Genomic DNA, 19,018 nt, shown 5'->3' with positions numbered 1-19,018 from the left:
GTTTAATCACAACCAGTCAGTACTGGTTTCCAGTCATGCATGAAAAAATTCCTTTTTCCTGTTTGCTGACATATGTCATACGACACGTGCTTTGCAGACAGATGAACCTTTCCCCATTTTCTCTCTTTTTTTGTTTTATTGTGACCCCCCCCCCCCCCCCCCCCCCCCCCACCTCATAATATTTATCCAATGCCAGTCAATCTGGGAACATCAAATTCAAAATTCACTCATAAAATAAATAAATAATTAAATAAAACAAACAAGTAAATAAATAAATAAAGCTCTTTCTCTGAGATTAAACTGTCTTTTTCTCATTTTTGTTTGTATTCAAGGTTTAAATGATTAGCAAATCTTGACCCAGCCTTTTGGAAAACACGTCTGCATTTGCTGTAATATCAGCATCCTGGTTAACATGCCACAGTCCCATCAGACTGTCCTCTGGGAGAACGCAGTAATGACCATGCTGAAGGAAGTGCCAGGGGTGAGTTACAGGAACGCTTGAAACTGGTTGAGAGTAACAGTAACTCTTTTGCGTGTGCCAACCTATCAGCGCAAAGCTGTTGGAAACACACAGAACTGTTTCCAGTTTCAGAGCTGTGTCTTCTACACTCGATCCGTCTGTCTAGGTGTGAATTATCTACGAGTACGTTCGGGAAGTTGTGTATAGGTGATGTAAAAGGCCTCCTCCGTGTGTATGTCTGGAATCCATGAGGACATGTGATATGATTCTCTTACATAACTGTGGACAATAACAGTGAAATGCATCCTATGCTAAAGAACAGGGACCTTCTGTGCTGACTGTTTTTTTTAATAGATCAGGTATGTGCTTAGAGTGAGCCACATTACTTGATCAAATAGTGGTGATAAATGAAAGAATTTGTCATCTTAAATCATAATTTGGAAGAGTATGAATGAAGCAACATTTTGTAACATGATATAGTTAAAGGTAAAATTGTCAACAGTTTATTTTAAGATATAGTAAAGAAGACGTTTTGCATTGTCGAGGACACAATTTATTAGCTATATTTTTACGCAGTCAGGATCAAATGTACAGACAGATTTCAAATAAGATTTTTAAAGGAAAAACTTACGTAAGGTGCAGCCAACCCAATTTACACATTAGGATCACTTTATTTATTACTCATCCAGTAAAAAGAGTTTTGTGTCCTCCGCTGTTTAAATACACATGATATAATTTCTAAATCAAATTAGGCTGAGAGTGGCCGGTGTTGAATTGCACAGTGGGAATATTAAGATTGGCCATTTTTGGATCTTGGCACAAAGTGTCTCTTTGACACTTTGTGATCTGTAATCTGTGAGAAGCTTACAGCATTTAAAGTTTCTGATAATGTGCCACAACTTCGGATAAACCTGCAAAAACCTCTGACTCAAACTCTGAAAAACATTCCAGTGATAATCTTTCTTATGTGATGACCTTTTAAAAACCTTTGGAGGTTTAAATGAACATGCTCTGCCAGTTGAGAAGAGGTAGAGGGAGTAGACAGAAGTGTGTGAGTTGGCCCCTGGCCTCTCCATCCTATTTATATGCCGAATTACACAAGAGTATGTATACAGTACACCAGTTCACAGGTTTGGACATAACATAAAACATCTTTGCCGTGTTAATGAGAAACATTTTCTTGTAAAGTTGAAGGCATAGTTTTCATGATTAACATTTTTTTAATTGGATGCGAGTGAGAACAGTTGCATGCAGGTACACCTGTAAAACAATAGAAATGGAATAGAAACTCTTATCAGACAGCAAACGGGACAAAACGTTGGTGGAAAGTAAAGTTACAGACATTTTTTTCTCATTTTAAAATGTTAAACACAGTTAAGTCTAAACTTAAACAACTCTCTTAAACAACTCTCTTATTGGCCTGCATACTAAAGTATTTAAATCATGAGCTCTTTGTATCATTACAGCAATAATATAAAATCAGGAGATGACACATACCTTCATGCTCAACTGTTTTATCATGTCATGGTTGCTACCACAATTTTTATTGAATTTATTGAATTTTTAATGCACTCCAACTTAAAATTTCCTTCATCTCAATTAGTTTTAAGGGTTTTTTCCCCCACATATTTCTCATTCATATGGCACACTGAGTGAGATCCACTAGGCAGAGAAATTAACAAAACTAAGGATGATCTGCCATCTAGTGGTGAAATGAGAAGCTGCATGAAAGTACAACACTTCCTAACACTAGAAGCTGACAAGCTGCCTACAATGTTTTTGTAATTATTAGTGTTATTAGGGTGTTTGCTTTCTGACCTTGTGTGTGTATAAGTGTGTGGAAAGAGCTTGCATCTTTATTGTTTTTAAATGTCTTGTTATCTAGTGTTTGTTTTAATCCTTATGACTTGATTCGATCTTGTAAGGCACTTTGTGTTGCCCGTGGCATGAAAAGTGCTCAAGAAATGAAGTTTGATTTGATTTGATTTAGGTTGGCTACAGGGTGGCACAGTGGTTAGCACTGTGGCCTCACAGCAAGAAGGTCACTGGTTTGATCCTTGGTTAGGTTAATTGGTCACTCTAAATTGCCCCTAGGAATGAGTGTGAGCATGAGTGGTTGTTCATCTCTCTGTGTGGCCCTGCAATGTAGTGGCAAGCTGTCCAGGGTGTACCCTGCCTGTCGCCCAAAGCCAGCTGGGATAGGCTCCAGCTTCCCCGCGACCCTGAATTGGATTAAGCGGTTTAGAAAATGAATGAATGAATGATTTAGGTTGCAGGTCAATTTTAAACCAAGACAATGTAGTAGACATTTCTGTTTTTGGTGGCATTTTTTTGGTGTGTGATGTCTCTGTTTTGGGGAAATTTGGGAATTCTGTAACTTACTCACTAATGGCACACTGTAAGCAAACATTCAGCATTTCACAAACACAAATTTGGGAAAGTTACAAAACCGTTTCAATGAGCTACCAATTCCGAAGAAGATTTTAAACAATCTTCTCAAAAAGCTGATTTCTTTCTCTTTCTCTCCTTTTTTCAAGCTTGGTTGGGGATATTTTTGTCACACTGCTTAAGCACAGAAATTCCTTGCTCTGACTGGATGCAGCGTCCATGTGCTTTCATGCAAACAATCACTGTGATAACAGAGAAGGGTTGTACCACTACGTAAAAAGTGGGGGGTTAGATGGCAGTCTGTACATACTTCTTACCTAATGGTAGGATAATAAATAACAGTGTTCTGTGTATGACAAGGTTTGGCACTTTACACTGAAATGAGACACATCCACACATGTCATTAATGACATTTAGAACATTACTAAAATTCTGCTGACTTGTACAAACTAAAAGTTGCACTAAACAAAGATTGAACTCAAAGCCAAAATAGTGAACATTTATCATCTAATAAAGCTGAAGATTTATTGCGAAATGGAGCTGGAATTCCCATCCTAACAAATCAGAGTATTCCTAAACTCCAGGTCAAAGGCTTGCTGGTGCAAATCAGCAAGCCTAGTCTTATAAGACTATTAATAGAAAGCTATAATTTACGCATTGCTGTGTAAAAACAATAAAGAATATTCTAATTATAGTTTTTACTGTTATTAGGGTAATGTCTATATCTTAATTACATCAACTTTCAGAAAACGGAAGTTTCAGGCTAGACAAAGTCATGACACTTTTCAAGGTCATGTCTTGCTTTACTGAAATGATATTTGCACAACAAATTCAGTTGAATTGATAAGTTTGGAAAGTTATGAATAATCTATTATGATACACAGAAATGCAATTTGATTTGAAAAGCTGAAATCTTTCAAAGTTCTAATTTTGCTTTTGTAACTTATTACTGTCAAACACAAAGATATGAAGATGCCCTTTTTGGAAGAAAAAAAACCCAAACTTATACATACAGGAATAAAACTGGAGAATATGCTTTATTTGGATACTTTGAAAATATAGACGTTAGCTTTACACATGCCATTTTTTTGGAAAACTATATTAACAGGTAAAATGACTATTTTTGCAATTGTAATTTATCAGTTGATTACATCAATATTAGTCTTTTTTTTAAAAATATACCTGAATATGCAATTGAGACGCTGATATTACCTGTATTGATATTGACTAGCCCAGTGTAACAGAGTGGAAACCTAAAGGCAAAAATGATCACTATACAAAGTTTTTTTCTCAGCTTAAAAAACACTAGATTTAAATACAGATGTTTTACTTGTTGCATACAGCCTTTACAATATGCCATTTTGCGATAAATTACTTTATCAAAATTCAATTAGGAACAGAGGTCTGAAAAACAAAAATTCTGACCTTCAAGTAACCTGTAGGACGGTGGTCAGAGATTAGTGTGTCTATTTCTGTCTTCGTGTCTGATGCACAACATTGTGAGAGAGAGTCTCTGACTTCAAATGCTGGTACAGTTATAACATGACTTTTGCACCAGATAAAATCACTGAAAACAGTAAAATAGTTGTGTTTTGGTTTTTTTTTGTTTGTTTGTTTGTTTTTTTTTCAAACAAACTTGACATTTACTGGGGTTATAGTGTGTCCTGCCAGTTTGTGGCCCTTAAACCAAGTTGGTGCTACAAAAACACCGGCGTTTCCTCAGTCGCACTTCTCCTTTAAGAGAAGTGCGACTTCCCCCCCCACCCCAGCCATGACGTCAAGAGTGAAACCTGCTGGTCGTCTACACTGGAGTGTAGTGGCGTGCTAGTGCTTACGGACTTTTCTGTCTGTTATTTGTCTTTTGTTTAATGTTTTTGTCGGTTTTTAACTTTACTTCCGAAGTTTCAACATATTGATTGTGAAAAGCCAGCGCTTTAGCCAACTTGGAGGATGTTTTAAGAAAGTTCCCGAAGCGGTCTTTGAGGAACCGGTGGGAGGAGATGGATAAGCTAACCGATAGCTTAGGTGTTAGCCGAGAATCATAGATCATAGAACTGATTCGCGCTAGCATGCTAACAGCTAGCTAATTTAGCATTCATCGGCTAACCAAGTGACTTTGTTCAACCTGTAACAGCAGAAGTGCTGCCAGCTTGTGGCCCCGGGGCCTGGCTGCTCAGCCTACATAGATTGTCAAAGGCCAGCTAACTCAGGAAGACTCGACTTCAGTTCATAAGGGAACGAAGACACGACATTAAAAGGTGGCGGCTGTTCATCTTCCCGTCTAGACTATGAACATGCTATCCAACGCTCAGAACCAGCCCCTGTTTCCGAACCCAGCGGGCCAGCAGAACCCGGGAGGACAGCAGAACCCCACAGGCCAGTTTCTCCCTTTTAATGCGAGACCCAACTTACAGATAAAGAAGAACGCCATTACCGACGACTACAAGGTGACTAACCAGGTGTTGGGTCTTGGCATCAATGGCAAAGTGCTGGAGATCTTTCAGAAGAAGACCGGGGACAAATATGCACTAAAGGTATGTCACAGATCCCAACAAAGTTCAGCTGCAGGTCAATGAAGTTGGCACAACTTGAAATAATATTGTGGATTTTAGCAGTTCAGGCAATGCAGCAGATGTAGATAACATAAATGTTATAACCCTGACAGCTACAAATATTTAAGCTTTTCAATTAGATATATCATAATATCGCACTTATTCATATTAAATTATGGCATTTTGTATAGAAATAATAAAAACATGAGATTCTAGTAAAATATTTAGGCATACCTACATACTGATGTGTTCTGTCATTTGACTGGGAGTGTGTATTAAGTTGTCAAATTCCTCTGAATAATATGAACTGTCCCAGCCATCATTACAAGTTTCGTACATAACCAGATACTACTTTTTGGGGTTATCTTTTTATGTTGGAAAACAGCAAGGATTTGAGGTCGATTTTTAGCTATAAATATCTTGTTTTGCTAATGAGGACGGATTTTTGTAACAAGTGCTGCACAATTCAGTCCATAAAGTCCTTGTCTTTTTAGAAACTTGATAGTTTTAATCGTGTTTCTCAATTGGTTGTAGTATTTTATTTTATTTTATTTTTTGTTGTTGCTGTTCTTACATGTAATATAATAAATATAATTTATGCTTTTTGTCTCGGTAAGGAATATTTATCTTAAGCTATGACATAATTTTAGCTTCTTTTGTTTAAGTGATGTTAAGCTTGTGTACATTCATGAATTGGAAAAGGCGTAGCAGACTGATAAGTGACACTGCTTTATCAGGAAGTACCTCTATAGCGATCACTTTCTGTCTTAGTCAATGATTGATGAAGGATAAACTTCTCCACAGATTTCCACGTAGAGTTGATTGATGCATGCCCCCCTCTAGATTATTAGATGGGAAGAAAACAAGAATTAAATAATCAGGGCATTGCTCTCTGCATGTCTGCATCAAAAGTAATCTCCCAGTCCAACCCCGTTGAAGATTCAAGTCATTGAAACTTTTTTTCAATGCTGTTACCTCTGTATTTATCCAATTAAATCACATGTATATAATTTAAATGTGTTTAAGGCTAGAGAAAATCAGTGTTTTGGTGTTTAGGAAATAATTTGAATATGGAAAATTTGAGTACCATGTTCCACATACCATATTATTTATGTACTTACATTTTAATAGATGTAAGACTTACTTGTATTTTTGTCTTATAGTTAACATTAAAGTGGAAAACAATTTAAATAAGGCTGGAACAAACCCAAAGTTGGATTCTTTGCTTTATTTATACAGACGTTGCATGCATACTGATGGATTAAAAATAAGATCGTAAAGCCTGTGGTTTCTAAACAGATTGGTTTAGGTTGCCTCGTCATGTGGAATAAAAAGTCTTTCTCATTCAGGCAGTACAGCCACTGGTTTGCATGTAGCACAACCCAGAGATGATAAAACTAAAAAAAGGTAGTGAATACTATTAAACAGGTTTACTGCAGAATACTTTTAAGAGCTGACAACAATACTGCGGTGGTTCCTGCGGTGCTGTTGACGAAACCGTGTATGCAGAACATTGGTCTCTGAAGTGTTTGTTCTAAGCAGTGTCTGATCCTCCACCATTCAGTTCCTTGTTACAATTTCACTTGAATATTACTCATGAATATGCAAATTAGAGATCAAGATTGATTGGATTGTTTCCGTTCAGTTTTTAAAGAATGATAAAAGCAAAGATGTGATTATGTTTGTTTAAATGAAGATTAACAAAGATTTGTGATATGCTAAGCATTTTTAAAGTATTGTTTAATGTAGTGCTTAAAATCAAGTCACACAATATTGTTATTTGTTATAACTTGTGCACCTGTATAATCATTAAGTAGGGCTGTTAATGTGTATAAAATTTCTCAGATATAGTTCAGGAAATTGTGGTCGTTCTCATGAACATAAGAGCAGGAAAAAATGTTGCTTTCTTGTTTATCCTGCAGGGAAAGCTGCTTTCAATATTGTATGAAGTTATTGGGAATCGATGCCACTAAAAAATGAAGCTGGTTTTAAGTGAAGTGCTTGGTCCTAATAAATATTATAAATAATGAGGCAATTGAGTGCTGGGTGGGTGAAGTTAATGGAGCCCTTTCTGTGAGAACACAACTTAGGGCTTAGTTTATTTATTAATGATAGTGGGAAAAGAAGCAAGAGAAATAAGAAAATAAACTAAATGTGACTGAGTAAATATCCAAATGAGGACGGGAGGTCAACATAGGCTGGCTTCATACCAGCTACATGGCGCGTTCATTGTATGTGTGGAACTTCATGATTGCACTGAACTGCGCCTGCATGGCATCTAGAGTTTCACTGCAATGCCTATTTTTTACCTGTGAGGTAAGCGTCATGGAAGCGGTTTAAGAAAAATGCACACGGCAAAAAAACTTGTTGACCACAAGTCAGTACTAATTCACTTTTCACAGTTGTTATGCTGTGTGGACAGTATGCCATGAGAAAGCTGACAGGTTAGATTTATAATGCATATAATAATTGTGGCTTGTCATTTAAAGAAATGATTGAATTTTATAATATTGGATTATTTAAATTTGAAATGATTCAAATCGATTAACCATTTAACACTGATGGAAATGTTGTTTGCATTGATATGCAAATGGTGCTCCAGCTTGCATAACAGTGTTTGAATGCTTGGTGAATTGCAACCACATAAGTTGGAATAATAATTCTTCTAGCATATAAATCAGAAGAAATTACTCTCTACTTATTACACGTTCATGTTGCTGAGCTCTGTTTCTTTAACTTACTGGATCTTCAGAAAGTTGGTTAAAAAAAAAAAAAAAAAAAACTTGTGCAGATAAAACATTATAATTTAAACTGCGATTGATTTTTAATTTGATAAGATGTTCACAATATCTTTAACGTAAGGACATAAGCATGCTGTATCACGCTTTTCTGCATGTGAATAACTGTGATAACAGGAGTTGACGTAATTTAATCCCTTCAGTTGTAGATTTTTGCAGTCAAAAGTGTTATTTTAGGTCATCCTGGAACTTCCAGTCTCATTTTATATACACACGCTCTTTATACACTCCCACACTGTAAATACCTGAATACGCCAATTAGCATTATACCTGGCACGGAGCTATCAGTTGATCACTGATGAAGACTGGGTTCCTCCGATTTGTCGATCAGACCTGGATTTTGCTGAAAGTGGATATAGAGCCAAGTTCATCTGTCCCGTGACAGGTATGTATATATGTGTGTGTATATATATATGTATGTTTTTTTTTAGTGACAAAAAAATCTGGAAAGTGTGCCAAATACTTATCGTTATATTATTTTCATGTTGAAGACATCTAACACAACATGTAACTTTTTTGCAGTGTAAAAGATGTTGAGGAGGAGAAAACTGAGGTGTCCTTGCTCCCCTAAAGCATACTGTAGCCTCAAGGGATGCAGAATGAAAGGAATGTATCAACCTCAATCAAACTAAGGGTGGAGCAGTAAGTCCCACAGTTTCCAGTCAGAGACAAGTGGTCATGTAGCTGGTTGGACAGGTGAAAATGAACTGGAGAACTTGTCTCAACTTTTTTTCCCCATTTTAAATAGTCTTATGCCAGACTTATAAATGCATTTTCATTATATATTGCACTTTTAGCAATGATTTTGGTCTTGCACAAAGATATGTATTGTCAGAAGTATCTGAGATGTGATTGGACCTCTGTAAATAATTTATTTTGATGCATCTACTGTGCTTTTGCAAATTTTGCACATGCTGTATGTTTTTTTGTATTTGTAACTCTTTGTGAAAATGTGTGTATCTAAAAAACTAAGCCATGAACAATGTCAGAATAAATTTTGTGTTGTTTGAAAGGTCAGTGTCTAACAGATGGATTTATTTGCTCTAGAACTGCATTTGTACAAAATCTGCATTTCCATTCAAAACAGAAAAAATAGAGAAAATATCCCTGCCATGAATTGGACAGACCGAAAAAAAAAAAAAGAAGTGTCATTTTAGATACTTTAACGAACAGCTTCAGTTTACAATATTTTACCAATTTTAATTTTTTAAAATGTTTTTGTTGTCATGCCTCATTAAAAGACATTAATATCCAACTGTAAAAGGTGGGATCAACTTGTGAAAATTTCAGTCTGGTCATGCAGCAGCAGCTGCTGCTGCTTTCTGACAAGAGTAAACTATATATGCTTTTACGTTACTATAAGTCTCCAATAACATCAAAAAATTAACTAGATGTGTTGGTTAGTTTTTCTTACAATAGAGTTGCACTAGGAGTCTGAAATAATTAAAGTTGCTAAGTTGTCAGTGAAAGTCTACCATGTGCATCATTGTAATCTGTGTACCAGGAAATTGTGCACTGACAAATGTTCTGCGCTCTGTGATTAAGGGGAAATTCATATCAGCCTTTGTAAATCGAATCCTAGTCAGTTTGCTTGGAAAGTCCGCATGTGAATGCACCGAACAAATTCTGATTCGGACCACAGAAGCGCACTAATCCAGGCATCAGCCAGTTTCAAGCGGGTTAAATACAGTAAGCGGACAACAACCAAAAGCGGGTGGGTAAATACCTAGCGATTGCTTTAAGAGTCCTCTGCCTCATTTGTTGTTCATACTGAGGACTGAGGGGCTATTTTGATGTGAATGCACTGTAAATAACTTTTTTAATGGTAATATTTCTTTGTAATTGTAATTAATGCCTTACAGCCCAGTCCCAGTACACAAAGAAGCTGATATACAAATATAATTTAAGAAGCACTTTGTGTCATTCGGTATACATACACAATTGAGCTATGACTAGAGCTTGACTTGGCTGTTTTATCGAACTTTTGTCTTTGTACCAGTGTATGAGTATGGTAGGAGAAGGCAAGTTATTGATTAATCAAGTTTTTCTGACACTGCAAAAATAAATCATGGTGTGATAATTTCAGATTGTTTTGTGTTGCATGCACTTGAATAGCCATGTCACAGAGAAACAATTAACAATTTTGTTAGTTGAAAGTTGGTAACAGGTTTAACTTTACTGTATAGTTGTATAACTCATGTTTCAGAAGTGTGTGTGTGTGTGTGTGTGTGTGTGTGTGTGTGTGTGTGGTAAGTTTATTTTTCTTTAGAAATAAGCTGGTTGCCTATGTGTTATTGGCTGCTTATTGGTTCAGGTTCAAAGCCTATTCATGCTCATTACTCCATGTTTAGTTTGAGTCCATTTTAGAATTTATAATGTGACTTTTAACCACATTATCTGGGGCTATTTGTTTGACATTTAAAAACGGCATGTTTTTAATAAGAGTAACATATTTGCCTCAGTATTTCTTTTGTTTTTCATAGCATCTTGTGGACATGCTGGTCCTAAAAGTTCAGGGTGTGACGGAAGTTTACTTCCTCCAGAAACTTGGAAGCATTCCTACAGCTATTTAAAACTAATTTCACTTAAATGTAGGTGTGCAATCTGCTAACTTGACTGATAGCATGTCATATTTACAGCGACTGCAGCTCAATTTATGGATGTCGTTTCTAAATTAAACAATGTCCTTGTTCTTTGCTGACGTTAGCTAAGTCAGTCCTGTCTCATCTATTTTATTTGGTTTGTATTAGACTCCATCTCCATGATTCTGCCAGCTGACTCCAGTGACATTGCTGTGTTTAAAATTGTATTTATGCTTTGAGCTAAATTAATGCAAGCTGTTCAGCTAAGTAATTTAACTAAAATTTGGCTCCAGATTTGATATTAATTTTAATACATAAATGTATCATTTCACCTCATTTTAAAAACTACATTTAGTTTTTCTGATGGAAAAGGGGTCCAGTTACTATTAAAAAACAAAACAAAACAGGAAATATTAATATTTTACAACCTTGTAATGTAATATGCTTCATATTACCTGTGTAACAAAATCAATATCTTTGACTTTGTGGCTTTTGTCAAAGGCGGAGAGACGGAGATGCACCCACTGTTTTTGTCTGGCTTCAGTCTCCTATCCAAGGTTTATTCTGACATTTACTACATTAATGTGCATTAAAACATTTAATCTTCCATTAAGTTAACTGATAAGCAGTAAAATTGTAAAGTAAGATTGTCATTTAAAAAAAAATCAAGTTGAAGGATTATCGGAGGAGAAAATGTTCCACAACTTTATAATTGCATGTTTGGTTTTGGGTGCAGTTAGTTACTCGGTTGTATAATTGTGCTTCACCTTGAACTTGTTCTTATATTCAAACCTTTAAATGGGAAACATTAAAACACGAGTTCAACTAAAAACTGTTAGAGATGATGCAACATGCAAATGGAAGAAACTAAATAAATTAACTTACATCAGGGATGTTCAGTTCCTGTGCTTGAAGGCCCCAAATCCTGCCGCCTTAACTTTTAAGATAATAAAAACAATTATTATGGACAGTGAACAACCATTTGATCTACTTGTAAAAGTTTCAAAGCTGTTGACCCATAAATGGACTCAAGAGATAGCAGTGTGCTGATATAAGAAAAGAGAGTACACCACAGATGAAGATAAGTTGACTATAACTTTGCTTGGTCTGTGAAGGAGTTTAGAGAAACATGCATTGTTTAGGTGGTATCATTATCATGACCCAAATGACGAAATACCTTGGTATTTATTACTTGTTTCAGTTTTGGAAAGATGTCAGTCATTTCAGTAAATTGCAGCATTTTGCAATGGCATGGAAAATGGAACATAACTCACCCAGTGGTTAAAAATCTTTTAAATTTATGGATTTAATACTAAATGTTTCTCTTAAATTTTTTTTTTTTTTTTTTTTTTTTTTGAGAAGCTGCTTTTAAAACTTGTGTATTTCTGATGTGACTACACCTGTTACCATAAATGCATCTGAATTCAATGTTGCATGATAGATTGATGGTTAAATGTTAGGACTGAACTGAATTGAGTTGAACTTTATGTCCCACAAGGGGAAATATGTCATGGGCACGCAGTGCAAGTTCAGCTGCAGACAAACATACATTAACACAATGGTACAAAAAAGAAGTCATGTAGAGGAGGAACTCTGCCCATGCTTCAGGCATGACATAGGGAAGGAAAGGGAGGGAAGGAGAGAGGAAGGAAGAGGTAATCTGCTGACCCTCTTTAAATTATTGATCTACTTATTTTGTTTAAAGTGCATAATCTTTTTCACTATTTCCATTCCTCATTTACCTACTAATGCTGCTATTATGCCTGAGATCACCTGCTTGAGCAAGAGAAGAAACCCCCAGCTTTCCACCAAATGTGTGTTCATCAGTTGTGTAGTGGAAAGTGAGGTTTTTACACATCATCGTAGCCTTTCTGACTTGTCAGTGGCCTTATTGTCAATACTTGTATGTGCTGTTATTCAGGATATGTTCTGGTAGATCTGAGTTTGTTTCTTAGCTTAGTATTGCAAAATGTGTGAATTTGTGTGTGATTTAAAGATATGAGATAATCATGCTTGATTTTAAATCGTTAATGGCTGGACAAGGAGAGCCCAGTTAAACTATTATCACAATGTGTATGGTAGTGTGAGATTATGAATAAACACATTATCTCAAACCGAGTTGACTTGACATTAGCTACAACATTATAGTGACTGAGATTAACGTAGTTTTAGTGATATTTAATAATTTCTTTTATAAAGGTTCAGTAATACTGGCAAGTCAAATGTGAGTGGCTTAATTGGTTTTATCTGTTACAATATATATTTAAATCGTAGCTGTATTAGAAGTGAGTTGAGGAGTAGTCTGACTCAGCAATGCATCTATGTCGAAGGACATATATTTAAAAGAATGTGGGTTTGCTTGCTTTATAGATTGATCAACAACCTGTTAGGCAGCTGTAAATCTAATGCAGAATGATTTTCAAGTTGATACATAAGTCATGCCGGTATACCTTTTATTTATAGATATTTGTGAATGCTCAATTAGGAGCTCTTAATGTAAGTGTTTTTTCTTCATCTGTCTTAGTCTGTGTTGTATTTCCTTCATGAGTCTTGTGATCAGTTCCTGATAGTGACCCAGTGTGGTTAAAATGTGCTGTGTAGTGTTAACGGTAAAAGGAAGTATGTTTCACTTCATTTCCAATGTTCATTCAATATGTGAGAAGTGTTGCTCTTGCATGAATGGTGGCCAAAAAAGGCTAGAATAGCTCAAAGCTGCATGGTTAATTTGATGTAAAATAAGTGTTGCCAGTTTAATTTCAACTGACCTTTTGTTTATTTTGTCAAAATGACTATAAACATTTTGTTTAATTTGGAATAAAATAGAGGATTAGAAAGCATTTAAGAGCAGAGGAAGTGAGAATTTAATCAATTGATAATTTTTCAGATATTCATATGAACAATAAAAATCCATATTTCATTAGCTGTTTTTATGTGTTTGGTGCATTAAAAGTGAGTTAAATTGATATTTGTACAACAAAAGGTAATAATCTGCAATACCATAAATATGTTGGATGTGTTTGGCCACATTGTGTCACTAAATTGATCAACTGCCATTTGTAGGGTCTTAAATGATACATTTTAGATTATTCAGTGCTTCCAGGATGCTGGGATGTTATAATTACTGCAGTAAATTCATACTCAACCAATCCCATGAATTCAATGTGCCTTTGTAATTTTTCCAAATCCCTTTTAATGTTCTTGCAGTTTTGACTATTAATTTTAGATTGCAAGAAATCTTGTAGATTAGCTTTGTTTCTTTTCTGCAAAAAATGTATTTAGTATTTTATAGATGCATCCCCAGCCTGTTGTCGTCTTATCCAGTCCTAACATGCCAAGTCATTTGTAAAATTGGAATCCAGCCTCAGGGATAGGCTACAATACCATCAACCTTTGTTGACAGTCAACCAAGCAGAAAGACTTGTTACTTTTACTATTTCTGTAGCTCTGTTTTATATGCTTGGTCAAGAAAGGGGATACAAATGGGACCACATCCTGTTCTGCACTGTTGAAGAATTGTTTACCAGTGGAGTGTGCATTTCATAATCAGAATCGAATGGATTTTGGAGTAGCTGCTGCTACATTTTGCTAACTTGCTCTCTAACAGGTCAGGAGTTAAGTAAATACTCAAAAGGTTGACTGCAGATGCATATTTCAACTGCATTGGTAACTTGATCTTATTTCTGGCAAAATTGTGTGAATCTGTGATAGCATATGTGTATTAACTTATATTTTTTTGGCATGACCAGGTGTTTGATTTTTGTCTTGGCTATTTAAAAGATCAAAATATGACCCATTACTGACTAATTTATGTTCACTTGAATGCTTTAATTTTTTACTTTTGGTAAACTGGTATTCACATGAACATTGCTTGGGGACTTTCCATATATGTACATATTTTTACTATCCTGGTAACAGCACAACTGTTCAGCAACAGCCTCCACCCACACTGGGCCATTTCTTAGGAAGAGCTCAAAGAACTGAGTCTGAGGATCCATTTATAATGTCCTGGTGACAATAAAGGACTCTCGCAGGTGTTCTATGTCTACGCCATTGCTGCTCTGTGTGCTTCTGGTAGCTTCAGATAGACATGCTTTCAATTTAGTTTGGTCCTATAGAAAATGTAAGGTCACTGGGTTTTGTTGGCCCCTGTTTGAAAATATTAACACACTAGTCAGTTTCAGTTTGTATGATTAAGGTCTGTCAGTTGTATTGTTGCAAAAGGGGATTTACACCATGGATTTCAAGTTGTCCAAAGTAAGAAGTGAAGCCAGATGAAAGAGTTGGGCAGATTATTTCAAAATTGTGTATGTTTTTTTTTTTTTTTTTTTAAAGACCTTACAACTTTACTATTATTGCATTGACACGACACTTCTGAAACAAATTAGACCTTTAAAAAAAAAAAAAAGCGCGTTTTCACTTCTCCAGAGGCAAGAAAAAATAAAGCTACATCAGATCCTAGTGGTCTGGGTTGGTAGAAGGGACAAGGATCAAAAAGGCTGATGTGAATGTGTCCTGATTCTGTGAGCTGCTTTGTCAAAGATTAATTTCCACTGCCCTGCAATGGACAATAGTCCAATCAATAAATTTTCATACTAGTGTGGAATTGGATGTGATAAATCTGCAGCATCACACCCTGTAGTTTCAGGATTGCTGAAAGCATGTTACCCCAAGTGTCACTGAGCTAAACATTCGTCTTTTAGGATGATATCCTAATTGTAAAAAAAAAAAAAAAAACACACACACTATCACTGATTCATAGATTTCACAGTGAGCAGGTCAAATGAACACACTCTTCTGTTAGTCATTTAGCCTCTCTTTGTCAAGTGATCACATCCATCACATCTCTTGTCTGTCACCACAAGAATTTTACCACCATGTCATCCCCCCCCCTTTTTTTTTTTTTTTCTGTTCCTTTTTCTTTTTGCTCAAATGCAGCAATTCAGTCAAGTCCCATCCCACCTCCCACTGTCCCACCCTGTTGGAGCTTTTGTATTTGCCAGTGGAAGTGTATTGTTTGCCCATCTGCCTCCCTCATATTGCTCCTTCTCCACTGGCTTCACAGTTTAACTTGAAAGGGCAAGTGGCAGATGGGGCGGGGGGCTACACAGTCACACAAACAGCAGTGAAATGATGGGGGTTTATTTCTATATGCATATTTGCACGTGGTAAAAGGACATTGAGTAGTCTTTGTAGAAGGAAATGTATTAGTAGTTTGTCTTTTCCTCTTCATGCACACACTTCATTTTACTTCCTCTTTGACAATTCAGTATTTTTAGTCAGAGTATTTGCTGCTTGTTCTGCTGTTGCTGTGATGTGGTTTTTAACTATATTAGATAGGCGTCAAGGCAAAGCCTTTGCAAGCTGAAATAATTTGAATGCAGGAAACTGTTTTCCTCCTTCTTCCCCAGGAGAAACAAAGTATGTGAACTATTGATGAAGCATCTCCGACTACTCGTAATCCAAAGATGTAATTTTTCTGTTGGAGTCTGTGTGCTGGCTTGTACACACAGGCTCACACAGGAAAAGCCTGTGTGTACAGGATGTGAAGGATGTCACCGCTCCCACTGCAGCCCTATGCTAGCCTAATATCATAATTGTTAACCCATTGTACTCCATGGATTCCCATGGGGCTGAGCATTCACTTTCTCTTAACCACCCAAGTTGAATATTCTTTTACTGATGTGTGTCATGCCAACACTGAGTGGGACAACAGTATCCTAGTCATTGCAAGTAACAGCAAAAATTCATGACCATTAAATTCTAAAAAAAAAAGTTTATTGTATCCTTTTTGTCTGTGTCTCTTGTCCAGCATTTAAGCAGGCAGAAATATTATCTGAATGGTGTATTCTGCTGAGCAAATTTACTTTGCCAAGGGCAGCTTCATAGATATAATGTTCCCCTTGATGTTCTGGATTCTTATTTTATTTTTCTATTTATTTTGCACAATTGTTTGGATTTACAAAGTTTATACGGCTGGACCGGAGAGGATAGAAGAGGGACAGAAAGAGAATTGAAGGGAAGAAAAACAGAAAAACCCCTCATCGAAAGTCAGAGAGAGAGCCCACTTCTATGGAGAGCCAGGACACCCAGATCACCACCAAGTGGCAGCCAGGCCGCACCTCAGCGCACCAGTTGTGCTCCCCAGGCACCAAGGCCCTCCTTCCCCTCCAATCACACACACACACACACACACACACACACACACACACCCCTACACACACACACTCCCTCCATCCCTCCACACACCCTATCCACTCCGTCACTTATACACACTCCAACTTACACTGTCCCGCCCCTCTGACCGCCCTCACATACTTTCCCGTGCACACATACACGTCCCATAACAATCCCCCCCCCACACGCTCCCCTTCAACACACCCTCACACTCCTCATCACACAGCCCCTACTCAATCTCCATTGACACACTTCCCCCTTCACACTTCTCCCTTCACACACTTCACACTCCCCACCTCCACTCACCCATTCGTCCCTACACATACGCACAACCCAACCCACCCCTCCACCTCGACACACCCACACACGCCCCATCAGACACCCCCTACCTTACCCTTGCTTACAAATTCACACAAACACCCTGTCACATACTCCACTCTAAACGCATACACACCCTCTAGCCCCCCTTCTATCTATACAGACACACTCCGTCTTACACGCACCAACATACCCCTCTACATACCCCAGCCATCCTCATATGCTGAGCCATCCTCCCCGTCCCATCGCCCACCCACTTACCTGAATTCTTTCACCCTGATTCCTCCCCTTATCCCCTTCCCCCCCTCCACTCTCAAATTCCATTTGCAACCACATTCGTGGCTGCCCCAGGACAATCCAGGGGCAGCCACGCAGACAACCCAAACCAAAGACCCGCCACCAGCCCCAGAAGGCACCAACCAACAACACATAAAGGGGGCAGGAAGACAAGGAAGCAGCAGGGGCGGCGGAAGGCCCCACACTCACCCGAGGACATGCTGTAGTTCCTTCTTGCCTACACAATAGTACATTCACACATACTTACCATCATCATGGCATACACTCACATCAACACACATGTAGCTACAGACACACATCCACATCTTAACACAAACAAGCCCACACACAAACTTTTATTTCACCCGCAGAAACCATCCTCCACGCTCCTACACCCACCCACACCTTTGTCGCTCAAAAATACCCTGAGCCCCAAGCCCCGATCCCTGCCCCTCTCCTTTCTACCTCTCAAAAGACATCCGTCCACAACCCCCCCCCCCCCCCCCCGATACCTACTTATAACTACAACCTTCCTATTGTATCCTTTTAAAATTGTGAATCTTGCCTCATTATTGCTTGTAAACAATAAAACATTTCACAGATGCTCCTTTTATACCCAGTCATGACACTCGTCTATTTCTAATTAACCTGTTCCATGCAGGTGTTTTTTTGAGCTTACTTCAACTTTAACTTTCCCAGCTTTCGTTGCCTCTGTGACAGCTTTTTTCAAGGCAGTCTGGGTGCAGAAATCCACTGTGAGGACAGTTCAGATGCACACCCCACTCTCATGCCACCACAGCGCAGGAAGAAAGAGACTTTTTAAAATAAGTTGCATTTTGGAATTGCATCAATGATTTTTCTAAATAAAATGAACTGGAAAAATCAGCCAATAATGTCTTATAACCACTGTGTTATAACACACCACAGAGAATCAAGAACTTTTTTCTTGTTCTCAAGGCCCAGAGAAGAAAATTGTTATTTTGTTGTCACAGGTGTGGTTGAACACATATCATGACACATTGGGCTGGCAGAACTTTATTCTCTAGAGGCTTTGACAAGGGTTGTATGATTGAGTGGACATCTGAGGTGGTCATGATAAAACACTGAAAAGCATGAAGCAAACTGGATTGTTAAAACAACTGATCAAGGTGGTGAAACTGTGACCATATTTACAACATTTGGCATTTAAACACACAAATTCAGCTGTGTGCACAACCTACCGTACCCAGTTTCTCATTAAGTATGAAACAACTAAGTTCATTGCACACAAAAGCACATACATCCCTTTACAGTGATCAGTTGCAAACTAAGATTTTTGTGAAGTATGAATTGAAATCTTTTCTTGTTGCTTTGAGAGCAACAGCAAAGTTCTTGCTTCTGATAGTGTATGTAATAAAGTGGCTTCGTACCACCTCCACCACCACATTGATCGTTTAGAGCAGGGGTATCAGAATCTAGTCCTCGAGGGAC

The 19,018-nt window shown here is 37.5% G+C and overlaps 1 protein-coding gene across 1 annotated transcript in view; it reads left to right on the top strand.

Annotated features, from left to right (window-relative positions):
* The first annotated feature begins 4,652 nt into the window (after positions 1 to 4,652).
* mapkapk2a (MAPK activated protein kinase 2a) overlaps positions 4,653 to 19,018 on the top strand; it is a 38,602-nt gene continuing 24,236 nt past the window's right edge. The window contains exon 1 of the mRNA XM_079243010.1: positions 4,653 to 5,382. Coding sequence (XP_079099136.1) covers positions 5,137 to 5,382 — 246 coding nt within the window. The 5' untranslated portion in view covers positions 4,653 to 5,136. The remainder of the gene's footprint in view (positions 5,383 to 19,018) is intronic.

Source organism: Telmatherina bonti (assembly GCF_933228915.1).
Source record: "Telmatherina bonti genome assembly, chromosome: 6".
Lineage (NCBI taxonomy): Eukaryota > Metazoa > Chordata > Actinopteri > Atheriniformes > Telmatherinidae > Telmatherina > Telmatherina bonti.
This window is presented reverse-complemented; position numbering and strand designations above follow the sequence as displayed.